General features: G+C 45.6%; 1 protein-coding gene across 3 annotated transcripts in view; it reads right to left on the minus strand.

Moving 5' to 3' along the window:
* MDGA2 (MAM domain containing glycosylphosphatidylinositol anchor 2) overlaps window positions 1-24,701 on the minus strand; it is a 233,286-nt gene that overhangs the window by 25,237 nt on the left and 183,348 nt on the right. For all 3 annotated transcript variants that reach the window (XM_048307676.1, XM_048307674.1, XM_048307677.1), the window contains 3 exons: window positions 22,334-22,482; window positions 6,628-6,805; window positions 4,524-4,544 (listed from right to left, as the gene is read on the minus strand). In XM_048307676.1, the coding sequence (XP_048163633.1) occupies window positions 4,524-4,544; window positions 6,628-6,805; window positions 22,334-22,482 (348 nt within the window). The remainder of the gene's footprint in view (window positions 1-4,523; window positions 4,545-6,627; window positions 6,806-22,333; window positions 22,483-24,701) is intronic.

Raw genomic sequence — 24,701 nt, forward strand, 5'->3', positions numbered from 1 at the left:
GTGCTGTGTCCAGTTCTGGGCTCCTCAGGAGGGACAGGGAGGACATGGAGCAGATCCAGAGGAGAGATGTGAGGATGAGGAAGGGCTGGAGCATCCCCGTGCCCAGCACAGGCTGAGGGAGCCGGGGCTGCTCAGCCTCGAGAGGAGCCCCAGCTGAGAGGGGCCCTCAGCCCTGGGTGTCCCTGGCTGCAGGGAGGGCTCAGGGCAGGGCCCGGGCTCTGCTCCGGGGCCCAGCAGCGGCACCAGAGCCACGGGCAGGGCCTGAGGCCGGCAATTGCCCTGCACAGGAGGCAGAACTGCTGCCCTGGGCAGGGCCCGGGCTGGAACAGAGCCCAGAGAGGGGCTGGAGCCTCCTCCCTGGGATATTCCAGAGCCCTCTGGACACGCTCCTGTGCCCTGGGCTCTGGGATGGCCCTGCTGGAGCAGGGAGTGGCACCAGTGACCCTCTGAGGTCCCTTCCAGCCTGACCCATCCTGGCATTCTGTGCCCCTCCAGAACTGCCAGTATGAAACACAGTCCCATAAAACCAAGTTATCACTGGAATGCAGTTCCCAGAAACTTCCTTGGCTGTCAGCACCCCGAGCAGACTGATTTGGGTTCCCAGTAAATCCATCAACACCATCGGATCCTCCAGGAGAACGAATTCCCTAAAGCACCGTTCCTTCGCTGGCAGACACAATCAAGGCCTGGGACTCAGGTTATCCCTGACAACCTCAGCATGGTGGGAGCTGATTTTAGGACCAGCAAAGGAATTCCTGGTTGGGAGGATGGGGAGGGGCTGGCACAGGATGCCCAGAGCAGCTGGGGCTGCCCCTGGATCCCTGGCAGTGCCCAAGGCCAGGCTGGACATTGGGGCTTGGAGCAGCCTGGGACAGTGGGAGGTGTCCCTGCCATGGCAGAGATGGAATGGGATGGGATTCAGGTCCCACCAACCCAAACCAGTCCCTGATCCTGTGTTGGTTCCATGATTACACCCAAACCCTTCAGGAGAGAAGCTGACAGATCGACATCTTTATCTCAAGACTGGGAAGGGAATGCCAAGACCCTGCCAAAGCTCTTGGAATTCTCCAGGACTCAAAGAAAGCTCTCTGAACAAAGTGCCAGCTGTGCCTCTCATCTCCAAGAATTCCTTTTACACCACTTGAGCTCCAAATTCTGGTTTACCCCACATTTTGTGGATTTTCCTTCCGCCTCCATTTACCCAACCCCTTCCTGTAGCACAGAAGTTGCTGCTTCTACACAAAGTGATGGAATGAAAAGGCAAAATATAAGTAAAGGAGAAAAGTTTTGATTCCTGGATCCAGTCCTGGAGCAAAGTGAACCAACACAAGGAATTTTCAGCCATTCAGCACTTTCTGCGCTGCCCCTCCAGTGCCTTAAAAGCTGCATCAACTTCTTGTGCCCTCAGAGCTTCATTAAGAAATTCCACATCAGCAGAACAAAAGATTTTTTCCTCAGGTTAAGAAAAAAAACTAAAATAAAATAAATATTCAGGCCAGATGGGGAAAAAAAAAGTCAAAGCTTGCCTTTTATTTAATAGGCAAACATTGATTTCATGTGGAATACCTTGGAAAAGGTTAGTGCTAAATGCTCTTGGCACTGAACACTCCCTAAAAAACAACAGATGAAGAAAATTGGGAAAAAGCTCCTCAGGCTTTACTCCAGACTTTTGGAGGAGCTCTTAAATAGATCTGGATGGTCTTGATCTGTTAATTAACGAGCAGGAGGGCAGGAGGAACAAGCAACTCTTCCACAGGTGCTCCAGCAATGGCCCTAACGATGGTGCTAATTAACATTAATGAGAGTGCTGGTTTTTGTCAGGGCAGTGGCAGCTCTGGAAATGGATTCAGGTCCTTCATAATTTCCTTGCTAATTAGGGCAAAAGCTGAAGCTGTTCTGGAGGTGAAACCTTTCATTTGTGTCGTCTTTTCCCATAAAATCCAAGTTGGATGTGAGTCCCGAACATGTCCTCTCTCCCATTATTCAGGGGTGACATCCAGTTGTACAAATTGAGCTAAAATCCTTCTGGCTCACGTTAAATGGTCTCTGTAAGGTGGTAACAAATGAAGTGGAGACGTGAGGCTCCACCTCAGAACTGAAGTCTTTTGATGCTTCTTGCTTGGGTATCGCAGAAATTGCATAAAAAAGAAGGGTTTAGGGAATGGGATTATTCCAGAGTCAAAGCAGGAAGAGCATGACTTCAGTTTCCAGTGCAGGAATCTTGTCCTGGTTGGATAGAGCTCCTCCTCTTCGTTCACACAGCATCAGTAAAATCAGAAAGTGGCCAAACAACTTTAGGAACAACAGGGATTTTGTAGGAAAAAGGGAGCTGGGAAGGGGCTGGAGAATTCCTGAGGGAGCTGGAAAGGGGCTCAGGCTGGAGCAAAGGAGGCTCAGGGGGGACCTTGTGGCTCTGCACAAGTCCCTGACAGGAGGGGGCAGCCAGGGGGGTCGGGCTCTGCTGGCAGGGAACAGGGACAGGAGGAGAGGGAACGGCCTCAGGCTGGGCCAGGGCAGGCTCAGGGTGGACAGCAGCAGGAATTTCCCCATGGAAAGGGTGCTCAGGCCTTGGCAGGGGCTGCCCAGGGAGGTTTGGAGTGCCCATCCCTGGCAGGATTTCAATTCCATATGGATGTGGCATTTGGGGCCGTGGGACAGTGGTGGCCTTGGGGGATGGAGCTGGGATGCAGACCAGGATTTCTTCACTACCAAGGGATTCCACTCCAAAAATCATCAGGGAAAATAAGCAAAGCAGAATTCTGCCATGGCTTTGGTCACCTCAGAGGAGTGACCCTGGGGACCCTGCAGCTTTGGGGGAAAAACTTTCCCATCCCTCCCTTGAGCCGACTGACCCCCTATTCCCATTCCCACCCAAATTCCACGAGGAGCCTACAAGACTTTCGGAAAATCCATTTGAGATCTTCAAATCCTAGAGAAGCGAGAGGCACTTGGGATTGCACTTTTTCTTCCCATAGCTGCCTAGATTTAATATATTAATTAGCAAGAGTCTCATTCCCTGCTCGTTAGGCTCCATGGGAGAGGTTCCTGCAGCTCCTGCGAGCTTGGAGCTAAGCCCTGCTTAATTATCGACGAGTTGGACAAGATCTTCTGCAAATAAGTTTAACATTTACACAAAGGCTTAAAGTTGAGTCCGAGGGATGGAGCAGAGCCTGGTCCTGCCTGGTGGCGCTGCCCTGCAGCAGGAAAAATGGGAGACTGGACCTCGTTCCTTAGGCAGGAGTATTTTTGGGATGAGTCATTAAAACCAAGAATATTTGGGGACACAAAAATATGGATTTGTTGGGGTTTGGGAGAACATGATGGAGCAGGGAAGGGAAAATTTGTAGGAATAGGGTGGTTTTACTGGGATATGCCAAAGCTCCATCCCAGACTCCTGCCTGCATGTTTGTAGGGATTTGGTGCTCATGGAAAAGAGGAAGAACAAAGTGGAACTGAAGCCATCTCCAGCCTGGGACATCCTGTGCCTGATCGTGTCCGAGTTTGCATTTCCAGTCATGCCTGAGGAGCTGTGTCCCGAGAATTTGGGGAGAACCAGGTTCCGCTTGGGGTCTCCACATTTCTCTGTGCAAGGGATCCGTGATTCCTGGATCTCTGTGGGGAAGAACTTCCTTCCTTTTGGTTTCACTCTGCAGAGGAGCTCCTGACTACCCCGGAAAGCACAGAAATAACTCCAGAACCACAAGAGAAGGCTCTGGGGAGACCTTAGAGAAGCTTGCAGGGCCTCAAGGGGCTCCAGGAGAGCTGGAGAGGGACTGGGGACAAGGCCTGGAGGGACAGGACACAGGGAATGGTTTCCCAGTGCCAGAGGGCAGGGCTGGATGGGATACTGGGAATTGGGAATTGCTAGCTGGGAGGGTGGGGAGGACCTGGAACGGCCCAAATCTGACTGAAATGCCTGGAAAATCCGTGCCCCACTCAGGGTGGTGCTGGCCCTGCAGGGAGGGAATTTCTGCTGCTGGAGGAGCACAAAGTGTCAGGAATGGCTGGGCTTGGTTAGAGCCAGCACAGATATTCCTGAATTTTCCTGCTGTTCCCTGAGCAGGGAGGGGAAAACCTGCTGGAATTTCAACTGGGTGGTGGGTTTTGGGGTTGGGTGATCTGTTTTGGGCAAGAAATCTTGGGTTGAATGGTTTTCCCCACTGTTTTTAGGTGCAACAGCATGGATGTGGTGACAGTGACACTTCCCAAGATCATGGCTGTCCTCCCTTTAGAAAACAGGGGGATTTGCTCCCTAAGGATAACAGAATCCATAGAGAAGGAATTCCTTTGGATGAACTCTCTGGGGCAGTGGGAAAGATGAGCTGGAGCTGTGATTTCCCTTCCTTTATCCTTGCTGGAACAAGAGGAATCACAATAGACACCTCCAGGTGCTTCCTGCCACCCACGGGCTGCAACTGGAAATAAAATACTCAAAATTCACTTTTGAGCTCTGAGGGACAACGATTGCAAGGACAGCTCTTCATGACGTGAAAGATAAAAAGAGAAATATTTCAAATACTTACGGAGGTGTGGATTCACCGGAGCTGGAAAAGAGGGGAAAAATCAAATCAATGCAAAGAAAAAAATTCGAATTCATCAATATTCGGATTATCCTAAATTTCCCCTTGTTGAATATCAAAATTCATCTACTTCACACCTTAAGAGGCTGGAACAGAGTGAAAGCCAAACCTTCACAGTGTCCCCAATATCCCAAGCATGGGAATGGCTTCCCAAGTTAATCCAGAGGGATCTGTGCAATGCTAAAACCTGGGAATGGGCTGGAAGGAGGAATTATTCCATGGCTCTGTTTGCAGAAGGAGAAATGTGAGGATGGATGATTTAGGAAAAAGCCCTCCTGCCACAGACCCCACACGTGTGGGAAGCCGAAGGAGGCTCAGCTCCGGGCTGGAATTGCATTTTATTCATGGAAAGCTCCAAATTTAATTTTATCTCCAATTAACGGGGACATCTGGCAATGCCAGAGCATCACTCGAGGATTTCCTGCTGCCCTTCCTTGCTTTAATCCCAGCCTAAGATTCAGCCAAATACTGAATTCAGTCTGGAGTTTTCAAACCAGCTCTAAATCAGCACCACTTTATCCTGAAACGGGAGCAGCAATTCGCTCCAGCGCAATCTCCCTAAGAAACCCAATTTTCACATCTTTTACCTAGGAATTACCTCTGATTCTCCAAAAACCCTCAATTTCATGAGCTCCCTGAGTGATTGAACCTGGAATTAGCTGCAATTGCTGGGAGCTGCATTGACTGAGGCTTGATTTGGAACTAAATTCATGGGTTTGGGTGGAAAATATCATCAGGTGTCACCTGGAGTCTCACGGTTTGGATTGTTCACAAAAACCAACGCTCTGTGTCACACCGAGGGACAAAAGCAGACAAGAAAATGAAGGTGGTGAAGCTGAATTTATCCAGCATCAAAAATTTGGGAAAAAAACCCCAAAACAACCAGGAAAAAAACCCCCAAAATTCCAGTTTTGGAGCAACACAGCTGCAGGACAACGTGTGATGGCTCAGGGGCGATTGCTGCATCCATGACACAAAAGTATCCAGAGAAATCAGCCAGAAAGGGAAATTCATGGAAAATTGAGGCCCTACGTTCCCAAAGCTGACTGAAATGCCTGGAAAATCCGTGCCCCACTCAGGATGGTGCTGGCCCTGCAGGGAGGGAATTTCTGCCGCCGGAGGAGCACAAAGTGTCAGGAATGGCTGGGCTTGGTTAGAGCCAGCACAGATATTCCTGAATTTTCCTGCTGTTCCCTGAGCAAGGAGGAGAAAACCTGCTGGAATTTCAGCTGGGTGGTGGGTTTTGGGGTTGGGTGATCTGTTTTGGGCAAGAAATCTTGGGTTGAATGGTTTTCCCCACTGTTTTTAGGTGCAACGGCATGGATGTGGTGACGGTGACACTTCCCACAGCAGAAAAACAAAACAAAAAGAAGAAATTCAGTTATCCATTAAATAAATCCCCCCAAAATAGGGATTTTCAGGAATTTAACAGAGGATTGAATTCCTGGGAATATGGGAAGCAGGATGGATGGATACTGTGTGTTTCTTGTTAAACTGAAGTGGATAAATCTTTGTCCCAGCGACCTTTTAGAGGGAAATTGATAAACGCCCTGGCATTATTTCTTATATAAATTTATAGATTATATCATCTTACACGAGACTACAAACAGTCACTGTTTTTAAAGAAAATAATTCATATGAAAGTAAAAACTGCTCATTCTGGGGAAAAACCCCAACTTTGTTCACAGCTGTTTCTTCAAAACTCATCCTTCAAAACAAGAATCAACTTGAAATCTGCTCTTTTATGAAGACAGCAAAACGATGTCATTATTATGTCATTATTTGGCATGAATTTAATTAAATTTTCCTTATTTTCCTCAAAAAAATGGATGTGATTTTGGGGTTTGGATGTCAGGAATTATTTTGGTTGGGTGTTTTTATTGTTATGGATCATCCAAAAGGTGAATTTTTTCCTCTCTCCCATTTCTCAGATGCTCCTTTTGGGATGACCATGCTCAACACGTTATTCCAGGATTGGGAACGACCACACCATTCCCAGAGCCCGGAGCATTCCCAACTCACATTTCCTTGGATATCAAGTCCTTACCACTGTATTTGATGACCCGAATGGTGGAGTCCCCCTCCCCAAAGCGGGTGATGGGCGTCAGGCGGACCTCGTAGGCCTCGGGCTTGATGAGCTCCGTCAGGTTGTAGGTGATCAATTCCCCCTTCTGGATATTCCCGTTCACCGTGATTTCCTGCTCCCACCAGCGCTGCTGGCCAGCCTGGAATCCAAAGGATTCAAATATCAGAGGTTTTGGGATTTGTCTCCACCTTAGAAAGCAGAGCTGGGCACCCTTCGAAATTCCAAAAGAATTAGAGATATGACAAGGAATGAACCTCCTGAATTATCCCACTGTGCAGAATTTCTGCAACAAACACCACCAAAAATCGGGAATATTTCTTCCAGAGGTCCAATGGGCCTTGGATGTGTTTTGGGGCAGGAAAAGCGTGGAGTTCCCTCAATTCCTGAGGATTTGGGATGCTCACCAGGCAGGGATTACAGCAAAGGACCAAGGGGGTTTGTGGTGACACAGAAGCACCCAGCAGGGGCTGTGACATTTTAAAATTTCAAATTCTCAATTTCTTTAAAAATCTGATTTTTAGATGTAAAATTTACTTTTCAAAATCTGAAAGAACCTTCTTTTTCCTTTCAAAATTGTCCGGCCTAAAATCAACAGAAGGATCCAAATAGCAGAGATTTTGGGATAAATTTGTCTTCACCTTAAAAACCAGTGGGAGCAGAGCTGGGCACCCTTCAAACTTCCAAAAGAACCAGAGTGAACCTCCTGGATTATCCCACTGTGGAGAATTTCTGCAACAAACGCCACCCAAAATCGGGAATATTTCTTCCAAAGGCCACTTCTCCCTGCCGGCTGCCCATCCCCTCCCCACAGAAATCCAATGGCCCTTGGATGTGTTTTGGGGCAGGAAAAGCGTGGAGTTTCCCCAATTCCTGAGGATTTGGGATGCTCACCAGGCAGAGATTTCAGCAAAGGACCAAGGACCAGTTTGTGGTGACACAGAAACACCCAGGGGATGCCGTGACATTTTAAAAACCTCCCTGAAGTCTCGAGTTCTTTAAAAAGCTGCTTTTTACACTTCCAACCCACTTGTCAAAATCCTAAATAACCCTTCACTTCCCTTTCAAAATCCCATCAGTTTCCCGAGGCTGGATTTTCTCCCCCTCAAATGGAATTCCTTGAAATAAGAGGACATAAATCAACCCTCAGGATTTGTATCCCTATTCCATCCATGAATTTAAAATAACATTGGCCAAGTGCAGTGCAGGAGGAGTCATCTGGGATGGGAATTCCCTGGGTCCATGGGGTGGGATCCATCTCCTCGTTAAGGTAACAGGGTTTTAGTGCTGATTTTTGGGGCATAATTTGGAGGTAATAAGAGCACTCTGGGATGGAGTTGGAATTCCAAGCATTCCAATTTTGTTGATGAGTGAGAAGGAAATAGGCTGCTCGTTAATGACCTCAGTGCTTAATTACCACCAAAATCCAAAAGAATGGTTGTAATCCAAAGACGGATGATTTTCCAACAATGGAACCCAAAATGAGCCAACAAAGGCTCCTACGGAAAAAAAAAGGGAAGCACAGGTTTTTGGGATTTATTGATTTGGGATTTATTGGCAGCGTTATCAACATCCAAATCCAATTTCTTTTATTAACCCAATTTCTTTTAATATAACAAGCGATGAAAAGACAAAATAAAATCTAATTAAGGAGGCGGCACGAACCCAGCCCCACATTGTCCCTAAAGTTCCTTCAAAGTATAAATAAGCAGAAATCATCCCAATTTGGGATTGGATTTTCCAATATTCCTGGCGGATTCCCTGCCTTATTGCAGGCACGATGTGCAGGAAACAAAGGGAAACCCGTGGAATATTCCCCCCATCCCAAGCCCACAGTGCAGGAGCAGCGATGCTCAAAGGAGATGTTCCACAAGGATCCTACCCCTGTCAGAGCCCTGGAATTCTTCCCTAGGATGTGTTTTCCATGGCAGAGTTCATGAAGGATGGAAGAGTTTTTATTCCTAAATTTATTTTGCTGCTGCAATAAAAAATAGACCTGAAATGGTCCTAAATTTACCATATTTCATCCCAAAAAATCGGAATTTGCAGGAATTTTAACAGCTCCAAGCTTTAAATTCAGAGCAAAAATACCAATGCTTTTATGTTCAAGTATTTTACATGAGAACAAGGGGAAATTTCTCCATGGAAAAGTTGGAAAATATTGGAAAAGGGCAGTGGAGTCACCATCCTTGGAGGGATTTCAAGCCCTGTGGAGGTGGCACTTGGGGACAGGATTGGTGCTGGCCTTGGCAGTGCTGGGAATGGTTGGGTTTGACCTCAGGGGGCTTTTCCAACCTAAAGCATTCCAAGATTCCATGAAATCTCCTTATTTTTATGGATCACGAGCACAGCAAGGCACCCAATGCTGTTCCTGGTATGATTTCTCTGATCTTTATAACAAAGCCAATTTTATCTGGAAGAAATATTTGATTTTTAGTTGGGAATTATAAACAGGAATTTCTAGGATCCACAAACAGAGAATGCATTTTTATGGAGCTAATTCAGCCCAAAAAGGGGAATTCAAATATCTCTTTATTTTTAATTTTGCCTTAACAGATCCCCAAAATATTTAAGTGATGTCAATGCACTCATGGAGGCTGCAGGCCCGAAGGGAAAATTCCCAGATTTTACTTCCATTGGGATTAAAGTTGTTTATTCCTTGCCATGGACCCCAATTTTTATTTCATTTCATTCTTAAAAATGAAATTATCCAGTTGAACACAAGGAATCTTCACAAGGAGATTAAAACCATTTAAGCCCCAAAAATATCATTTCATGATTGTGTCCGGCCCGTCCACAGAATTAAGCATTAGAGAACCATAAAAGTCTGGAGAAAACTCAATTCCAACGTTAAAAAATACATTATTTTTGTAAAAAATAAATATAATTAAGCTTTTTAAGCCGCATTTGAAGTCATTATGGCAATAATATTTGTGAGCACTGTAGGATAAAGATTTAAAATATTCCCTATTCTACCTCATCTTTGGATAAGGAGCCACAGAAACAGAGATTTCCCAAAGAATGTCAATAATTAACGAGGAAAATTTGCAATTCCCAAAACCAATTCCTACCAACTTCAGCCTCTGCTTTGAATTCTTGCCCTTTTTCCACCCCCCAAACAGCAGCAATAAAAATATCCATTATTTTCTCCTTTCTAAGAGAAAAACAATTGGATTTTTCCTTTCGGGAGGATCCCTCCAAAGCCAGCGTTGGATATTGATATTTCTCCATAGGAAGCAACACAGATTTTTGGGTTTTTTTCCCTTGCAATCAACACCAGCTCTGTTCTAATCCTTATTTTTCACCATGGAAACCAGGGGGAAAATAAAAGTCCAAAACATCACAAAATTGTCTCTGTGTTGGATAGAAAGCAACAACCAAGTTTGGATAGGAAAGCCTGATTTTCCAGCTCTCCTGTTGAATAAATAAGTATAGAAAGAAAGAAATATTGAAATATAGAAAGAAATATAGAAAGAAATAAAAATATAGAAATAAATAAATATAGAAAAAATATAGAATACATAAATTAAAATATATATATAAAGAAAGAGAAAGAAAGAAATAGATAAACAAATATTGATAGAGGAAAATAGAAATATAGAAATAAATAAATATATCAATATATAAATAAATAAATATAGAAAAAATAGAGAAATAAATAGATATATAAATAAATATAGAATTAAATAAATGAAATAGAGAAATAAATAAATATAAAAATATATAAATAAAAATAAACATAGAAATATAGGAATAAATATAGAAATCAATAATTTTTTTAAAATATAGAAATAAATAAATATAGAAACAAATAAATATATAAATAAATAGAAATATAGAAATATAGAAATATAGACATATATCAATATATATCAATATATCAGTATAGAAATAGATATATAAAAATATATAAATAAATAAACATAGAATTAAATAAATAAAAATACAGAAGTAAATAAAAATAGAAAAAATACAAATAAAAATAAATATAGAAATATAGAAATATAGAAGTATATATAGAAATACAGAAATACAGAAATGTATCAATATAAAAATATAGAAATAAATAAATGTATCAATATAGACATATAGAAATACAGAAAAAATGAACATAGAAATAAATAAAGTTTTAAAAATACAGAAATAAATAAATTTAGAAACAAATAAATATAGAAATAAATATCAATATAGAAATATAGAAATAAATGTATCACTCAATCAATCAATCAATCTAGAACTATATAAACACAGAAATATAGAAAGAAATAATTTCAGGATCTGCCGCATCCAACTTTGGTTTTCCCACTTGGAAAATCAACCCAGCAGTGAAATGGAGCCATCACTCCAGGAGCTGCTTCCCAAACCTGGGAAACACCAACAGCCTGGGCTGGAAAAGATGGAAAGAATTGAAAACAAATGGAGCCCGAGGCACCCTAAAAATGAGATTTAATTCCTACAATGCCTTGCGGTGGTGGAAACTCCCAGCCCCAAACTGGAGATGCTCTGATTCCAAGCAGGAAGAGCCCAACGCTGATTCCCTTGGACATCTGGGAATCACTTTGGTTCCTCTGAATGGGAAAAAGCCAAACCCTCATCACCACTCCCCAAAATTCCCTGAGCCTAAAGTCCCTTCAAATTATAAATAAGCGTAAATCATCCCAATTTGGGATTGGATTTTCCAATATTCCTGGTGGATTCCCTGCCTTATTGCAGGCACGATGTGCAGGAAGCAAAGGGAAACCCATGGAATATTCCCCCCATCCCACAGCACAGGAGCCGTGAGAAAAAGCCAAGATTGAGGCTTCCACGAGAAAATCCACAAGGAACACAACCATAAAACATCTCCCTGCACCTCAATTCTTGTGTCCAGAGCTGGAATATCCATAAAAATCAAGATTTGCTTGGAAAAGGAATTTTTGAAGGGGAAAAAGTCTCATAATCAAAGCCCTTTTCCTACCAAAGATAAGGATGAAACGCAGGTGGGGAATTGACTTTGGCCAAGCTGGAATTACAGTTTTCCAGCAGTGAGGAATTGACTTCAGCCAAGCTGGAATAACAATTTTCCGATGGTTTGGGAATATTTATGAAGCCCTGAGGGAAAATGGGAGCAGCTTCTGCAGCATTTGTTTGCATTATCCTGTAATTAATTAAGCAGAGCATATCCATCCTGGCGCACAGGAGGTTTCCCTGGGACAGGACTCCTTTTTTCCCTTGGAATATTTCGGAATCTTTCTTCCCAAAGGTGACACCAAAGCAAAAGGGGGCCGTAAATGTGGCAGATTTTTATTCCAGAAGGTTGGAACCACCCTGGTGCTGCCAATAAAAGGGGGTTTATTCCATGTCTTTTATTCCATGTCTTTTGTTGGAAAATTATATTCTCTTGAAGCCTTGGAATGATGGATTTCCTCCAGAGTCAATCCTCTGGGATGATTAAAGATTGATTCTTTCTATGCTCAGATATGTTCATAAAGAATCAACAGCTCCTCACTCCATTGTTCTTGGCCTATTGATTCCCAGCACAAATTCCTTCTGGACTTGACTCCATGAGCTGGACAAGGACCTCTTTAATTAATGACAATGTTAATTGATGACAAAAAAATTAAGGACAAAGTCAATTAATCCATTGGATACTCCATAAAAAACTATGGCGGTGTTTAAAGGCATTCCTTTGCAATTTATAACCGCATGGATTGATTTTCCTTAAAAAAATTTAGAGATTTTTTTGGAAGTTTTATATCTAAAATTGGACTGTTCAGCTCACGGACAAATATTCCATTTGCACACCACAGAGGGAAAACTCCCAGGGAGTGTTTGCTGTATTCCTGCTTTTCTTTCACAATTCTGACTGGAATATAAGCAGAGTTATCCAGGTGGGAACATAAAATTGAGCAGGGAGGTGGCTCCTGTGTCATCTTTGTTCCCAAGGATGGATTTGGAATGACTCAGTGGCAAATATCTGTGATTCAGGCAAGCTGTAAAGGATGTTCTGTCCTTGATGGCAGAGAATCGTGGAATCATGGAATATCCTGAGCTGGAAAGCATCTCAAGGATCCTCCAGTCTGGCCCTGCACAGAGACCTCAACAATCCCACCCTGGGAGCAGTGTCCAAACGCTCCTGGAGCTTTGGCAGCCTTGGGAATGTGCCCTATCCCTGGGGAGCTGTTCCAGTGCTTATCCCACCCTCCGAGGAAAGAACCTTTCCCTCCAGCCTGACCCTGCTCTTGATGAAGTTTTGTGTTTTGCCTTTTTTCTTTATATATTTTCGATATTATTCACACGTGTATTTGTGGTTTATTATATCAGTGGTCAGTTTTCCCAGTAATTTCCCACAGCTTTTCCCTCGGCAGAAAGACAAAACAAATTCCAGAGCTCCAAGCCCTGGGAGGTACAAGGCCCCAGTGCTATCTTGGTTCTTCCTGGCCACCAGGGCAGAGGACAACTCTTGGAGATGCATTTCATGGACAGAGCACAGCCAGTGCCGAGGGGAGGCCTCCAGAGAAGGGGCTTGACCTGGGGAGGGAATTCCATCACCACTTGTCCTCTCAATTGGTGCTTTTTATCAATTATTCTGATTTCCTAAAACCTATAAAAACTGTATCCACCCCGTGCGGGTGGGTTTTTGTGGACATCTTTGCCCCTGAAGGCCTTCCATAAAGATCCACTTTTATGTTACCTCCTACACTAAAAATTATCTTGAGTTTCACTTCCAGGTTGGGCAAAAGGCAACGCCCTGCCCCAGCTCCAGCCGTTCCCTGGAATGTCCCCCTGCTGTCCCTGTCACAGGGAGCAGAGGTTGGAGCTGCCCTCAGGAGGACGTTGAAGGCCACAACGAGGACTCCTCTCAGTCTCCTCCTCTCCAGCTACACAATCCCAGTGCCCTCGGCTGCTCCTCACAAACTTCCCCTCCTCTCTCTCCCTCATTAATATTTCCACACCCAATCAGCCGAACCCCAAACCCTCACGTGTCTTTCCATGTGGAGCTGGTCCCGGCTCCTGGCTGTCCTGCAGAGATGGTTCCCAGCTCCCCTAGATCCAACTGGGACCAAAAGCTCAAACCCAGCCCAGACTGGGCAGGTGAGGCTTGGCTTGAGCCAGGGACAGACTGATCCAAAGTGTCCCGAGTGAGAGTTGGGCTCTGCTCCCAGGGAACAGCAACAGGACGGGGGGAAAATCAGATGTGCTTGAGGAGGTTTGGGATGGATATCAGGGAAAGGTTCCTCCCCCAGAGGGTGGAATAAGCACTGGAACAGCTCCCCAGGGAATGGGCACATTCCCAAGGCTGCCAAAGCTCCAAGAGGGTTTGGATGCCATTCCCAGGGATGCACAGGGTGGGACTGTTGGGGTGTCTGTGCAGGGACAGGAGCTGGGCTGAATAATCCTTGGGATCCCTCCAGCTCAGGATATTCCATGATTCTCTGATTTGGCAGTTGCATGACAAATCACTTTCCCTGCCTTTTCTGCTCTAAAGCCCATTTAACAGTGGGAACAATCATTCCCAATTAAACAATTCCTAATCCAGGAGAACAATCCTGGGCGTGCAATCGACTTTCTTCTTGCAGGATTAGATCAACGATCCTCCTGGACTTGCTCCTCCCGTCCAGTTTTATTCTCTCATTGCTTTATAACATTTATCACGTTGTGTAATTGGCTTTTTGTGATACAGACACCAAAAATTCTCTTCTTTCCCCTTTATTTAGAAACACAAATTCCCAAGTCTTTAGGAATAAGGAATGTGGAGTCCAAGGACGCAGAATATTTGAGATGCAGCTTTGATGGGCTACAAATGGACAGCTGAGAAATTCAGGTGTCAGGAACAGCTGGTCCTGAGCCAGATTTATTGTCCGGGATCTGAGGGTGAAAGAGACGGGAACACTGCAGGGAAAGCTGGGCTGAGGAAGCCACTGAGCCAACAACTCAATCCTCTTCCAAGGTGGAAAACAGCTCCGGGTTTGGAGGTGGGGCAGGAATTGGTCACCGAGAGAGGGATCCCTTTTATCAGAGTGAAATCAAACCGCAGCACCGATATCTGCTAAAACCGGGAGAACTGGGATAGAAACCGCTCTGCCTCCGGGTTTTCCACACCGAGGGATGATGAGAAATAATCCTTGAAGCTCTGGATTAGGACACTTCAGTCTGTCTGCTGAATAAATGGGAATTTGGGGGATTTCAGAGCTGGGAGGAGGAGGTTGTTTGCTTGCTTTTAACGACTTTAAACACAGGGACAGAGAGAGGGACTTTGGGGAAAGGACTGGAGTGCCAGGACAAGGGGAATGGCTTCAGACTGGAAGAAAGTAGGGTTAGATGGGATCTTGGGAAGGAATTCCTGGCTGGGAGGGTGGGGACATGCTGGGATAGAGTTCCCAGAGAAGCTGTGGTTGACCCTGGATCCCTGGCAGTGTCCAAGGCCAGGTTGGACAAGGCTTGGAGCAGCCTGGGATAGTGGGAGGTGTCCCTGCCATGGCAGGGGTGAGATGGGATGGGATTTGGGCTTCCAAGCCACAACGCTTTGGGATTCTGGGATTCTTTAATCAGAAAGGCAATAAAATGTATCCACACTCCCTTCCTCCTCAGCCCTTTATCCAGGGCTATGGGATTTGGGGCACAGACAGAGAATTCCCTGCTCTGTTTTCTGCCCAGTGCCCACTCCGCCATCCCAGGAATCCCTTTCCGAGGCACACTGTGGATGTTTGAATCCCCCTGCCTCCACTCAGCCCTGAGTGACAGCACAAGTTAAAAATCCAATCAATCCAGAGGGTGACCAGGAGGAAGCGACGGAGCCATGACCCGCTCGGGGCTGTTTGAGGAGCTTCTCATTCCCAACCCACGGACTCCACAGGCTCCTGGGGCTGGGAATAAAGGAAAGGTGGGAGCTTGAATCTTTTATGGAACAAGCTGGAACAAGCTGCTCTCTGGTTTACAGGGACCAGCTGAATTTTTATGAGTTCTCCACAGAGGAGCTGTTCCTTTTGTAGGTCACCACGGCTGCGGGGACGTGGCTGTCACCTGCTGTCACCTGCTGGGAGCAGCCACTGCGGAGATCAGAGCTGCACACCCTTCCTGGCTGCTCTGGAAAAGTCTCCCTGGTTTAATTCACTTTCATCCTGCTGCCAGGAAATATCGGAGAGCCGGAGGCACCCACCCGGCGCTCCTCAGATGCTGGGAGTCACTAACTGTTGTCGTTTATTGGGAAGAAATGGGAATCTGGTTTTGGGGGCAGGCAAAGTGTGGGAAGGGAACAGCTCCACGTGGTGCCAGAGGGAGCCAGAGGTGGTTGGAGCAGCTGCAGGAATGGAGCTGCTCCGGGATCTCCAGGTGAAGCTCCTGCTGCATTTAGGAACCACTATGGAAAAGCACAAGGATGTTCACGGCTGCTCCAAACTGAGCTCAGTGATGGAGGAGATGGAAGTGGCAGCCCAAAAGTGGATTTGTCCAGGTGGATAAACTTCCAGGAGTAGAGAAACCCTCTGAGGGACATTTGGGACCATTTTTCACACTCTCGGAAAACATATTCTTGGAACAAACTGCCCAGGGAAGTGCTGGAGTCGCCATCCTGGAAGTGTGGATGTGGCACTTGGGGACACGGATCTGCGGTGGCTTTGGCAGGGCTGGGGAATGCTTGGGTTTGATGGTCTGAGAGGGCTTTTCCAACCTAAATATCCCATGATTGGACACTTAATGAAAGCAGCTCCTGGAGTGTTGGTGTCTCCAAAGGTTGACCAGGGAATACACACAGGGATGCTTGGAAAAGGAAAAAACCTGGAAGAATCTTGGTCTTTGATTCCGAAGCCAAATCCAAAGCTGAAATGCATCCCCATCGGAATATTCTTCAGAGGGCTCTTATGGAGAGGGAAAAATGTTCCTTCTGTGCAGGAATGTCTTGGCAGACCGTGGCACATTCCCAAGGAAGTTGAGGGTGACCAAATCCAGGTTGTGACCAAATCCAAGGTTGTCCCCATCCTTCCGCTCCAGGGAGTTACAAATGAAGGGCTGTGCCCAGCAGTGCCCCTGAGAAAGGGAAATTCCCTGTGCTCCACACTCCTTTTTCCATAAATGCTCCATGCAGGAGGATTTGGAGCCTCCTGAGCTGCTCTGGGATCCACACCTGGGGTTCTGATGGTGTCACGTATCCCAGTTTTATGGCTGAATCGTTTGGCCACCAAATAAATCCCAAAGCAAATCCCCGTGTGCTCCTAACAGATGAAGCAAGGTCCCACCAGGTAATTCAGTACCCAAAGGATCTCCAAGACAAGTCCAGGAGTTGGACTCGGTGATCCTGGTGGATCCCTTCCAGCTCAGGATGTTCTGTGATTCCACGAGAGGCTGCACCTCTCCCTGACCGTATTCCCCATGGACACATGAGGAGAGGCAATCGCTTGTTCCCAGTCCCTGCCAGAGCCTCCTTCCCCTCTCCAGAGCTGGGATCTGCTCTGCTCCAGGATCAGGGAAACCTGAGGAGCATGGAAAGCTCATGTTTTCAGGGTATCACATGGAAACAGGCTGGGAAAACCAGGGCTGATCAGTCTGGAGAGGAGAAGGTTCCAGGGAGACCTCAGAGCACTTCCCAGGAACTGAAGGGGCTCCAGGGAACCAGAGAGGGACAATTCCTCAGGAACTGGAATGACAGGACAGGAGGATGGCTTCAAACTGAGAGGGGAAATTGAGGTTGGATCTTGGGAAGGAATTGCTGGCTGGGAGGGTGGGCAGGGGCTGGGCTGGAATTGCCAGAGCAGCTGGGGCTGCCCCTGGATCCCTGGCAGTGCCCAAGGCCAGGCTGGACATTGGGGCTGGGAGCAGCCTGGGACAGTGGGAGGTGTCCCTGCCCATGGAATGGGATGGGATGGGATGGGATGGGATGGGATGGGATGGGATGGGATGGGATGGGATTTAAGGTCCCTCCCAACCCCAACCATCCTGATCCTCTGCCAGATTCTCCTTCCCTGCTGTGCCTCCCTTTCCCATGGGATCTGACCCAAACAAAGACCTGGGTTAGAAATCCCCGGAAGTAACTTTAGGATTTTCCTGTGTGTTTCCTTTCCTTAAGAAAGCAGACAGAGGAGTTAAAATACCTCAGATACTAAAGCTGGGAAGAAAATAGCAGGAATTTATGGTTACATAACAAAAATCATCCCAAGGCAGGCCCAGCAGGCAGCAATTCCTTGGATCAAATTAATATGTCTGATTTTGCCGGCACATTTTTGGGAAGAGAGGGAATTTGGATTTATTGTCCACATTTTGTGGAAATGGGAATGGGCAAAGCTCTGCCTGGGGATTATTTTTGATCACACCTTGAGAAATTCCAGGCCATGGCCTCCCAAAGGAGCTCCTGTGGGTGTTCACAGCTCAGTCATGGAGCAGGGAGGGTGGATAAGGGCAGGAGCAGCTTCGGTGTCAAAGTCATCCAGGAAAAGATCTGAGAATTCCAGGATGGTTTGGGCTGGAAGGGACCTTAAATCCCACCCAGTGACACCCATTCCATGGGCAGGGACACCTCCCACTGTCCCAGGCTGCTCCCAGCCCCAATGTCCAGCCTGGCCTTGGGCACTGCTGCTCTGGCAATTCCAGCCCAGCCCCTCCCCACCCTCCCAGCCAGCAATTCCCAATTCCCAATCTCCCATCCAGCCCTGCCCTCTGGCACTGGGAAGCCATTCCCTGGCTCCTGTCCCTCCAGGCCTTGTCCCCAGTCCCTCTCCAGCTCTCCTGGAGCCCCTTTAGGCCCTGCAAGGGGCTCGGAGCTCTCCCTGGAGCTTTCCCTTCTCCAGATGAACATTCCCAGCTCTCCCAGCCTTTCCCGACAGGAGTTCAAGCTCCCAGCTCTGAATTCCTTAAGACAAAATCAGCAGAAATTTTATTTTCAGCATAAATATTCCCCATATCCATCTGATGGTTAGAACCAGTTTTAAACAGCCAGGAACAGGCCTGGAACAAACCTCACCTCGGAGCTGTGAAGAAGCAGCACAGGAGGAATCAGCCCTGAAAAGTGGGAATTTTTAAACCAGCACCATTCCTGGTCTAATTTAATTTCCCAAAGGCAGGAACAGCAATAAAAAACGTGTCCCTGCATGTCACAATCTTTTTGGTTTTGGCCAAACTCTCTGTGTTTCATTCCACAAACGCAGGGAAGAAAAAAACCTCTTTAGATTCCCGGAATTGATGCATGCAAGGAAATCTTTGGGACAGAAAATATTCCCTCATAGGAGAAAGATTAAAATCCTTTATGGGAACAACATCAGGAATATTCCAATATAAATGTGGAACTCCAGCTCTCTCTCTTCCCTCACTGAATTAATTGCTATAAATGTCATTTTTGGGACTGGTTCTGAATGAAATTTTCAAGATTTTACATTTCCCAGAGTAAATCCAATGGAAATCCCCAGCTGGGAAACATCTTTCCCTTTGGAGTAGATGTGATGTATTCCCATCATCCTGGGAGAAGGAATCTGCAGGATTCCTGCTCTTCAGGTGGGGTCTGAAATGTGCTCAAATGAATCCATTTCTCCCAGGTGACTTCAGTTCCCATTTTCCCATCTTTCCATTTTCACTCCGTAGGCAGAAGAGTGACAATTCCCTGTTTTTGTGACTCCCTCGTCACCTCACAGGACCTTCCCTCCCCTCCTGGCTTCCCTGATTTCTCATTAAGACAAGCTTAGTTTTTAGTATCAAATAAGTTTTATAACATTATCTGTGACGGTTTTTTTGGGAATTCTCCTTAACCAACGCTTGGAATGCCAGAGGTTTTCCTTGCGTCCGGTTTTCCAGCACTAAATCCCGCTCTGGGACAGGAATTTCTCTTCATTCCAGGGACAGCAGAGGTGACCTGAAGCGGGATGTGACAGGAATGTGTCACACTGGTGACTCAGCCAGGCTGGCAGCCGGTTTAGTGGGATACTGGGAAGGAATTCCAGACTGGGAGGGTGCGGAGAGGCTGGGATGGAATTCCCAGAAAAATGGTGGCTGCCCCTGGATCGCTGGAAGTGTCCAAGGCCAGGTTGGGAGCAGCCTGGGATAGCGGAATGTGGCACTGGATGGGCTTTAAGGTCCCTCCAAATCCAAACCATTCTGGGATTCTGGAATTCCATGAAATAAAAGGTGGGGGAAGAGCTATCAAATGACCCCAGAGACATTTCCACCTCTATAATCCCACTTTATTCCAACCTGGAATTACTTCCTGGATGTTGTTTTCCTGGAGAACCTGAAAGCCTCAAGCCCAATTTGTTGTTAGGGGAAATCCCCACTCTGCCCCATTCCAGGCTCCTTTACCCTTGAAATTTTCCTTATTAAGCACAACCTTTGGGTTGTTTTCCACAAGCAGCTGTAAAAATCCAGGAATGGTGCTGAACAACTCTGGGACTTCAAAGAAGCTCATGTTTTCCGGAAATGGGATTAAAAATATTGTTGGCATTCCGTAATTCCACAGGAAATGGAAGGCCAGGTTGGACGGATTGGAGCAGCCTGGGATAGTGGAAGTGTCCCTGCTCATGGAACTGGATGGGATTTAAGGTTCCTTCCATCCCAAACCAGTCAGGAATTCTGGGATTCCATGAACATTCGTCAGCCTAAACCAGGTATCAACTGAATATTCCCCAAAAACTGCCTGGATTCTGCCTGGAGAAGCAGCTGTGGCTGAAGCAGGGGAGGGATGCTCTGAATTCCACATCTTTAATGCACCAGGAATTTTGGGATCAGGGAATGGTGGGAATCCAGTCAGGAACAGACTTCAGCACACTGACCCACTCTTAGCCCTTTTCCAGAGTTTTCCAATGCATCAGGAGATTAAAACCGAGATTAAAACCAGGATTAAGAGTAGGTCCCCAGCTCCAAACCCCATTCCCACCTGGAAAAGTTCCCATCCTCTTCCTACAGCCAACATGGCTCAGCCATGAGTCATCCAACATTCCAAAGGGTGCTCATCCCTTTCCATGGATAACTCAAAACCAGCAAACCCCAGTAAAAAATACATTTTCCAAGGGGAATAATTATCCAAGAGAAACAATCCCCTGGGAGCCAGCCCTGGGGCTGTAAATAAAAATCAGGATTTTATTTATCCTCCTGTTCCAAGGGGAATTCCTGCAGGAATCATGTCCAGATGGATCCCAGGGTTCTGAATCAGCCAGGTTGGAAAGGGGGCTCCAGAGAGGAAAAATGGGAATGTTTGGATTAGGCTGGCCCAGAGCAGAGTAACCCTGGTTAATTACATGAACGGGTAATTACAGAGAAATGAAAATTAAATGGGAGAAGCAGCTAAAATTCCTAATGCAATTAATTCCAATAGAAATCCTTTCCTTCAGCGAGTTCCTTCCAGAATTCCCTGATTCCTCCCGGGCTCTGGGAATCCAGGATTTGTGCCCGGCGATGCCAGGAGTTGCATAAACGTGGATTAAACATCCCCCATTTTCATCACAAATTCCTTGGATTCGGGAAGATCCCATCTCCAGCCCCGTGCAGGTACCAGAGCCCTTCCCGGGATGTGTCCCAGGAGCTCCACAACTTCCAGGGAAGTTGCCCAAGCACAAATCCCCGTAAATAAAATGTTAAAATTGGGGATTTGTTTTTCCAAAGCTCATCCCAGTGGGAAATCTGTGGGATAACAATTTTTTCCCTATATTTTCCAAAATATCCCTCCGCAAAATCTGATTTAATCCCTTCCCTCGTTGTCCCTGCCCAAATTATTATTCCATGTGTTGAATATCCAAAGAAAGATTTTCTGGATCAATCCACTGGGGGATTATTTGAAGGAAAAGATCAGTGGCAGGCTGTCAAAATTCCCAAAAAATATCAGCTGGATGCTCCCAAGGAAGGAGGCAAATGGAGAAGGATGAGTTGGAGGAGGATGTGGTGGCCAAGGATAGCTCGGAGGTGGATGGATTGTGGGAATGGAGCACGAAAATAAAATAAAGTGGAATAAAATGAAATAGAATAGAATAGAATAATAAAATAAAATAAAATAAAATAAATAAAATAAAATAAGTAGAATAAAATGAAATTTCAAAATTAAAATGAATTAAAATAAAGTAAAATAAATCAAGTAACATGAAATAAAAGAAAGTTTAAAAAGTAAAATAAAATAACATAAAATAAAATAAAATGAAATAAAAATAAAACAATGTAAAATAAAACAAAATAACATAGTAAAATCAAATGAAATAAAATAAAAATAAAATGAAATAAAGTGAAGTAAAATACAGTAAAATAAGATAAAATAAAAAGAGAATAAAGTAAACTAAAATAAAGTAAAAAAAATAAAGTAAAAATGTAAAATAAAATAAAATAAAAATAAATAATGTAAAATAAAGTAACATAAAATAAAGTGAAGTAAAATAAAATAAAGTAAAAAAGTAAAATAAAATAAAAGAAAGTAGAATTAAAGTAAAATAAAAGAAAAGAAAGTAAAAAAGTAAAATAAAAGTAAAATGAAATAAAATACAGTTTAAAAAGTAAAATAAAATAGCGTAAAATAAAATAAATTCAAAATAAAATAATGTAAAATAAAACAAAGTAAAATAAAATAAAGTAAAATTAAATTAAATTAAATTAAACAAAGTAAAATAAAATAAAATAAAATAAAATAAAATAAAATAAAATAAATAAAGCCGAAGTCCCTAAAGGCCCAGCAGATGTCCCAGAGCCCGGGAGGCTCCAGAGGCTCATGGTGCCCGGGTGATTCCCGGCTCACCTGGCGAATTCCCAGGCGATAGGCCAGGATCCGATCCACGGCGTTGGGATTCATCTGCGTCCACTGCAGGCTGTAGGAATAAACCCGGGGCCGGTTCTGCCACAGGGGGTTGTAGGTGTCGTAGTAGAATTCCGGGGCGTAGGCTTTTCCTGGGGAAAAAAGGGATGGAATTAGGGAAACCAGAAACCATGGAATCGCCAGGCAGCCAGGGAGTGACGCAAGAATTCACCCATCCATTGGGAAAAGGAGGGAAAACACAGGGAAATCATCAGGAAGTAACTTCAGCTGGGCATTGCTGGGATCCAAGGGCTGAGATCCAACCCCTCATTGCCAAAATCCAAGGGTTGAGACCCAACCCCTCATTCCTGGGATCCAAGGGCTGAGATCCAACCCCTCATTCCCGGGATCCAAGGGCTGAGATCCAACCCCTCATTCCCGGGATCCAAGGGTTGAGATCCAACCCCTCATTCCTGGGATCCAAGGGTTGAGATCCAACCCCTCATTCCCGGGATCCAAGGGCTGAGATCCAACCCCTCATTCCTGGGATCCAAGGGTTGAGATCCAACCCCTCATTGACAAGATCCAAGGGTTGAGATCCAACCCCTCATTTCTGGGATCCAAGGGTTGAGATCCAACCCCTCATTCCCGGGATCCAAGGGCTGAGACCCAACCCCTCATTCCCGGGATCCAAGGGTTGAGATCCAACCCCTCATTCCCGGGATCCAAGGGCTGAGATCCAACCCCTCATTCCCGGGATCCAAGGGTTGAGATCCAACCCCTCATTCCCGGGATCCAAGGGTTGAGATCCAACCCCTCATTCCCGGGATCCAAGGGTTGAGATGCAACTGCAGGCACTCCTCATTCCCAGGATCCAAGGTTTAAATCCAACCCCTCATTTCTGGGATCCAAGGGTTGAGATCCAACCCCTCATTTCTGGGATCCGAGGGTTGGGATCCAACCCCTCATTCCTGGGATCCAAGGGTTGGGACCCAACCCTTCATTCCCGAGATGCAAGGGTTGGGATCCAACTGCAATTTCTCCCATCTCCTGGTGTTTGGAATGGTTTTGTTCAATATCTTCTTCCAGAACCACATTTTAGGGTTATTTTCCTCCATCCATGTTTTTTAAGGATTCATGGCCGTGCTTTGTCTTTATCATTATTTCCCTCCTCCCGGTGTGGGCATGGAAGAGAAAAAATTCATGGATCCAGTGGCAAAGACAGTTTGGAATTTTTGCTGCCAAAACAGAGCCCCAAACCCTCCTGAGCTACACCAGGAGCCTCCAGGACTGGCAAAAATGATATCCCAGAGCTGGGAATAGGATTTGGATATTCCCAGTGGCTGCTGCTGCCTCCATCCCATCTTTCCCCTCCACATTCCCAAGTGGAAAGGCTCCCAAGATGTCCTGAAGAACCTGGAGAGGTGCCCAATCTTTGTTTAGTTGTGGTTAGGACAAGGCAGGAAAAGGGAATCTCCCATGGAATTGGGAAAACAAGGGGATCACCAGCACCTCCGAGCCTTCATCCTTCATAAACGTGGGAAAAACTAAGGATGATTTCCCAAAGAGAGGACAAAACATTCCTAAATCCACTAAATCTGAGTTCAGGTTGACTTAAATCCATGGACAGCGTTTGCCAAGATAGGAGGTGGATGCTCCATCCCTGGAATTGTCCAAGGCCAGGTTGGATGCAGTTTGGAACAGCCTGATTTCCTTAAAAATGTCCCTTGCCATGGCTTTTTCCAACCCAAACCATTCCATGATTCCATGGTTTTTCATGGAACAGGTCCATCCTTGCTCATCCATAAGAAACAGGATGGGGGCAAACGCAATTCGGGGTTTGCTGTGCTCCATGTTGTCACTGAAAATACCCAAAAATCAGGGAAAACCTGGAAAAACAAAATGTTTCCATGTGTTTTCCTCCTGGAAAGGTCCCAAAGATGCTTTTCATTAGAGAAAAACCGAAGTAGGATGAGGATTTCCCACTTCCCAAGGTTTCTACTTCCATGCTCTACTTCTGCAGGGATTTTGCAGTGGGAATAATTAGGAAAGGGCTGGAAAAACCTGGGAAAACACGGCCTGTCTGTCCCATGGAATATGAGAGGGGTATGGATTTGTTACGGCCTTCCCTTCATTGGGGTTTTAGGAGTTCGTGCCAAAATGAACACTGAATTTTGGGATTTTCTCCTCAAAACTATCCCTGCCTCCAGGTGGAAATAGAGAGGCATGGGAGGCATTTCAAATTCCAAATGGGACGATTCCCACCATCGGAAAAGCAGTGAGAAGAGGAGGGAAAAATGCCTTTAAAAAAACCCCAAAAATGCAAAGGAACAAAGGCAAAATCCCGGGAATAAACACCAACGTGGCACTT

Source organism: Corvus hawaiiensis, chromosome 6 (genome assembly GCF_020740725.1).
Source record: "Corvus hawaiiensis isolate bCorHaw1 chromosome 6, bCorHaw1.pri.cur, whole genome shotgun sequence".
Classification (NCBI taxonomy): domain Eukaryota; kingdom Metazoa; phylum Chordata; class Aves; order Passeriformes; family Corvidae; genus Corvus; species Corvus hawaiiensis.